The sequence below is a fragment of the Sesamum indicum genome, linkage group LG10, assembly GCF_000512975.1.
Source record: "Sesamum indicum cultivar Zhongzhi No. 13 linkage group LG10, S_indicum_v1.0, whole genome shotgun sequence".
Classification (NCBI taxonomy): Eukaryota; Viridiplantae; Streptophyta; class Magnoliopsida; order Lamiales; family Pedaliaceae; genus Sesamum; species Sesamum indicum.
The window spans coordinates 1,729,186-1,735,292 of NC_026154.1; the positions used below are offsets into that span (position 1 = coordinate 1,729,186).

The 6,107-nt window shown below is 37.8% G+C and overlaps 1 protein-coding gene across 1 annotated transcript; it reads right to left on the reverse strand.

Moving 5' to 3' along the window:
- Positions 3,888-6,107, reverse strand: LOC105171606 (UPF0481 protein At3g47200-like). The gene is made up of 2 exons (XM_011092768.2): positions 5,811-6,107; positions 3,888-5,462 (listed from the first exon to the last, which is right to left on the reverse strand). The coding sequence occupies exon 2, from the start codon at positions 5,441-5,443 to the stop codon at positions 4,145-4,147; it is 1,299 nt and encodes a 432-aa protein (XP_011091070.1). The 5' UTR covers positions 5,444-5,462; positions 5,811-6,107; the 3' UTR covers positions 3,888-4,144.

Sequence of the window (6,107 nt, forward strand, 5' to 3'; positions counted from 1 at the left end):
AGAGTGGGATGCTTTTCTTGAAGAAATTCGATGAAATTGGGGAAATGGTCAACATTTTTAGTCCTGGAAGAAGGTCGCGTTTTGCCTCTTTCTATATATATTTTCTCTCTCTAAAAATGTAACTACACGTGTATGTAAATGTGGCATTGAAGAGAGACGTGGCAGGCATTTAAGTATGCATGAATTCTTGGAGGAGTTGATGAGGTGGTTGTTGTCTGATTACCAAATGTCGGCCTCCTACAGTACTACTTACTACGTAAGGAGAATGACTATTCCGCATGAGAGAGATTGTTGCCGTGAAAGGCATAGGATTGATTGCATAGAGTGACTAAGCTTTCATCCACTACTTTTTCTACTTCACTTTTGTTGTTTTTTTTTCAAATTTCATTCTCTCCTCTTTTGTTTTTTTTTTTTCACATTTCATTCTCTCTCCCTCTCCCCATTAAGAATGAACATACTTATTCAATGTTGATGGATACATATTTATTTCTATGATTGATTTTATATGTCATTTAGTATTTATTTATTTAAATATTTAAACTTTATTTATTTTTCTGCATCAAAGTTTATATGTTATTTTTCATCTTTTAGATTTTTATGCTATAGTTGGATTTTTTTTAACAAGGAACAATTTAATTTTAGTGTTAATAGGCACATATTTAATTTAATTTTTTTTTGTGTTGATTCTACTTAATTGAATTGGTATTTCATTTTTATTTTTATTTAAATATTTATCCTTTTGTTTCTTATTATACACCAAATTATATATATTATTGTTTCATCCACTAAATTTTTATCTTATAATTTAATTGTGTTGTACTTTTTAAGATTTTATTTTTTTGTCTATTAATGATGTTTTACAAGATGAAAAGAATGGTCATATTTTAACTTTTATGTAGTTAGTTTCTCTTTCTAAATAGAATCTATTGTCATATGCTTTGTAAATCTTTGTATTTCTATATATGTAGTTTCATGTGTGTATGCAGTTCGAGCTATTTTTTAGAAAAAGTACACACGGTTGTTTGAACTTTTTTTTCCTTTTTTTTTTTTGTTAGTTTAATTTAATTGAAAACCTTTTAGCTTTCTGTTAAATAAATAAAAAGTATAGAGGTTAATTCAATAAAATTTTAAAATTATTTGTCAACTATATTTATTTATTTTGTAGTTCAACTATAAATAGAATTTTGATGCAAGAGTCACTGCTTGTGTCTTCTTTGGATATAGCCATACACAAAAACTTATAGACTATATGATTTTCAGCAACATACACTATTCAGCTCTAGGGATGTCATATTTCGTGAGCCTTCGTTCCCTTCGTCCCTCTCCAAATAGACACCCTGTCTGAGTCTTCTTCCAGACATCATCCTTCTCCTACTTCTGTTCTTTGTTTACCTTCAGACTCCTCCTTATCTCCTACACTTGAACCTCAGCCTCTTAAAAGATTTACCAGACACACAACTAAACCTGGATGGACGGTTGACTATGTCTGTAACTGCACTTTTTGTTCACCATCTTGTACCTACCACATATCTTCTTGCACACATGTGTTTTGTTGCCCTTTTATCTTCGATGCAGGATCCAAGAATATACTCCCAGGCTTGCAAAGATCCTAATTGGGTGGAAGCCATGGACAAAGAACTTTGTGCTCTAGAGAGCAATGCCACTTGGGAGCTTACAACATTGCATCCAAACAAGAAAGCCATTGGTTCTAAATGGACGTTCAAGTTGAAAATGAATTTTGACAGCAGTTGTGGAAAGATATAAAGCGCCCCTTGTGGCCAAAGGGTACAATCAGATTGAGGGGATCGACTACTTTGAAAAATTTTCACATGTCGCCAAAACAGTGACTGCAAGGTTACTATTGCTATTGCCACTACCATGTCTTGGCCTTTATTTCAACCTGATGTGAATAATGCATTTTTACATGATTTTCTAGATGAGGATGTCTACATGACACCTCCTGAAGGTTACACCAAAGCTCAGCCGGGACAGGTCTGCAAGTTGAGGAAGTCCTTCTATGGCCTTAAACAGGCATCTTGCTAATGGAACTTAAAACTCACCAAAACTTCTGAATATGGATCTCGCCAATCTCCCCATGATCATTGTTTATTTGTGATGAGTTTTGCTAATAACTTCCTTGCTCTCTTGGTTTATGTAGATGAGATTCTCATTACTGGCAACTCCACTTCCGCAATTGTGATATAAAGGCATATTTGGATCGTCTGTTTACTATCAAGTCCCCTAGCCCTGCAAAGTAATTCCTTGGCCTGTAGCTTGCATGTTCTTCCCATGGTATCCTCATCACTCAAACCAAGTGCCTCACTAACATACTTGAAGATGCCAACCTATTGGATGCCAAGCTTGCTTTCACTCCTCTTCCTCCTGGCTTCAAATTCTCTCAAGATGAAGGGTCCATCCTTGATCTGACAAATACCGCCGTTTGGTTGGTCACCTTCTCTACTTGGGATTCTCCAGACCTGATATCTCCTTCACCGTTCAACAATTAAGTCAGTTTCTTCAGGCTCCTCGCATTTCTCACTGGGCTGCTGCCATTCATGTCTTACGTTACCTCAAAGGCACAATCCCCATGGGCTTATTTTTCTCTGCACATAGCTCTCTTCAACTCTCTGCCTACTCAGACACTTCTTGGGTTGCATGTTTGGATACCAAACGTTCTGTGACTGGTTTTTGCATATTTCTAAGCTCTTCTCTCATCTCATGTAAAACAAAAAAGCAGGCTACTGTCCCAGGTCCTCTGTAGAAGTTGAGTACAGGAGTTTGGCTTTTATCGTTTGCGAGCTTCTTTGGATTTCCTATCTCCTCCGTGAGTTGCAGGTCGACCCTCAGTTACCTATTCCCCGTTGGTGCGACAATCAAGTTGCACTGCACATCACTGCTAACCCAATCTTCCGTGAATGCACCAAACATCTTGATATAAATTGTAACCTCGTTCGTGATCAATTTCGATCAGGCTTTGTTGCTCCTACACATGTTCCTAGCTCTCAACAGCTCGTTGATATCTTTACCAAGATTGTTCCCGTTGGTGACTTCAATCGTCTCACTGAAAAGCTTGGTCTCATAGTAGGGGGGGGGGGGGGGGGGGGGGCGTGGGAATGTCGATACAGGACTTGAGCTCCAGTCATTATCAAGCTCCAGCCATCTTCATATGTTCACAACGAGGAAGACACGCATTTCCTCTTCACAAAGATTCCACTTCCATAGTTTTTATTCAGCCTATAAGTGGTTTTACGTTTCTTTGGTTTAGAGAGTGGCAACAGTTAATTAGTTAAGTTAGTTCTCTTAATTACTGTTGGTTCATAGCAGTTAGTTTCTTCTTGAGCTGGTATATATGTATGTACATCATTCTTCCTACAAATTTTAATACGAATTACAATGGCCTGTGTGAATTTTATCTCCAAATTTTCACATGCGTCAAGATGAGTTAATAAGCAAACACAAATTAAATGATATGGAGGGCTTGTATCAATCTATGGTTTGTTATTTCATAAACTAAACTTTTATGAAATAATGCTTATTAGGATTCATATTTGGTTCAAAGTAGCAGTAGTGGCGATAATTTTGGTACCCATCGGTTCATATGGAACACCGTGCGCATATATTAAGTTTCTAAAAGTCAGAAAAATTGTGAAGTAATAGTATTTATTAAGAATTGTGAGAATAAAATTTAAGTATAATGTTATCATCAGGCGTGAATTTGTAATAGAACAAACAGCACGCGATTAACATAGTATTCACGGATAAATAGGATGTTTGATCTAGATATGTACTTACCCATACTCTGGACATCAAAGCGGATTCTGTTTTCATTTTTTGGGCAATGACTATGCATATGGTTGCAAATTCTGAGATCAACCTGATACGGCCAGTTTGATTGAAGAAAGTTCAATTATCCAACAAATATATATCACAAGTTATTTGCCACAATCACACTACAACAATTCAATCTCCATACCAGTTAAGTTTTCATGTATGTAACATATGACTAAGACATGAATATAATCTTTCCCAAACGCCACTCCGAGACATCCTAAGATCATCATATAATGCTCAGAACTGCATTATAGGGGATTATTAAGTCACAAATTCGACAAAGAAAACACATTATTAATAACAAGCCGAGAAATTATCTCTTGCGATTGTAGTACGTAAGAACGGTGTATGTCGTCTGCGTCAAGGTGAGAACCAGTAATGCCACGGCAGCAAGAAACGAGATGATTGTCCACGGGCTATTGAAGTAATTCCTACGCAGGTTTGCTTTCCATCTCTTGCCACGACGTTGACAGTGCCTATTCACACTGCAGAAGACTTGGGAGTAACAGAAATTTGTAGATGTCAGGATGTTTCTCCCCAACCGATTAAACATCAGACAGACTTCTTCATCATCCCCCAAGCAGTTCTCGATTATCCCACGACTACGTAGTAGCTCTACATCATTTGATGTGTTAATGAGACAATGCATGAAGAACGTGTAATCTGAGACGTATCGACGTTCCCCATCAGACATATATTGCTCATATGCTATTAGATTCATGAGTTGTGACTCTGTCTCATCATATATGATCAGCTGTGGAATTCTCAACACGCCGTTTACGAATTTGATGTCCATCAGGTTGTTGTCTACTTTCGCCCTTTTGAACTTAATTCCCGCCTCTCGCAGACCAGAGATGGAGTTTACGTTTTCCCACTTGTCTCTTTCATTGCTTGTATGTGATATTGCCTCGGCAAAAGGAAGACACCAAACGTCATGTATTAGGCCACAAAGATGGTCGATAATCTTGACAGGCAATCTTGTCAGGACTCTTGATACCGACAAGTTTAGTAACATGCCATCAAAGAAACGCAAAGCAAGAGTAATTAGGTCTTCCTCTGGATTTTCATCGGTCTTGGTCATGTTGAACAACTGATTCAGGATGAAGAACGGAAGTTGGTTCTCAAGCAGAAGAATGTCGTGGCGCAATTGGCTCAGAATCCTTTCGTGTCTAAAAATAGGATCATCGGCATCTCTCAGATGCTTGAAACTGCTATAGCGAAATAATTCAATGAGGAAGAATCCATCAAGTAACATCATCGTCACAAATGCATTTTCATCAAGGTCAAAAGAGTCGGCATAACATTTCCGTGCTCTTTTCTCCATATGTACCACAGTCAATACATATCTTTCCACACTTTGCTCGTTTCTACGTTTAAGATACCGCTTTAGGTACCTGAATTTAAGCTGTTGCATGTTCTGCAATCTAAGAATCCCGTGGTGATAAGGGCCAATTGAAAGTATTTCCGGATCATAAACATCGTTCCACTTATCACTCCGCAAATGACTATCTACTCTATAGATAGTGGGCTTGGAGGGTGTAGAAGGCAAGCCGTCAAGCTGGCGGTGGATATCAATTATGACCGTATCAGCTGATCCCTCAACAATTTGCATTCTCAGTTAATGGAAATTACTGCAGCAAGCTCATTAATCAGTAAATATAGACCACACAAAACTGCTATTTCTACAGGTAAATATGCAAACCCCGCAAATAAATCCAAGCATCAAACACTTACTGATCATGTTCTTTCTTCCTAATATTAAACCAAAAACAAGACAGGTAAAGAGATTTTCTTCTTCAAACACTTGCAGCAGAAACACAACAAACAGTATCACATATGCACCAACTAGCAATTGACGAACAAAGCAAGAAACATCTGTACTAACTCAGCCTGAACAGTCAGTTCAGTTCATTAATATGCAAAGGAGAAAATAATCTGACCCCACAGGAAAATATAAATTTAACTAAAGGGCAACTCACCAAGTGAATATGGAAGTCGAGGACGAGCAGATTGACGTTCGGCAAATCTGCTCCTTCTGATGATACAAAGAGGTGCTGCCCCTTGTATTTGAGCCTGATGGCATCAAGAAAGGTAGCAATTTCTGGGAAAGGACGGAGAAAGTTAATATTTCAAGGAAGCTGCCGGGTACTTGTTTTCAATATTCGTTGTGCCCACATCATTGACTTGTTTACCTGTATTCATTTTCACCAAGAGGTAAATCTAAACCAACTTTCTTGGTTTGAATTGAAGCCCTTTCTTGGTTTGAATTGAAGCCC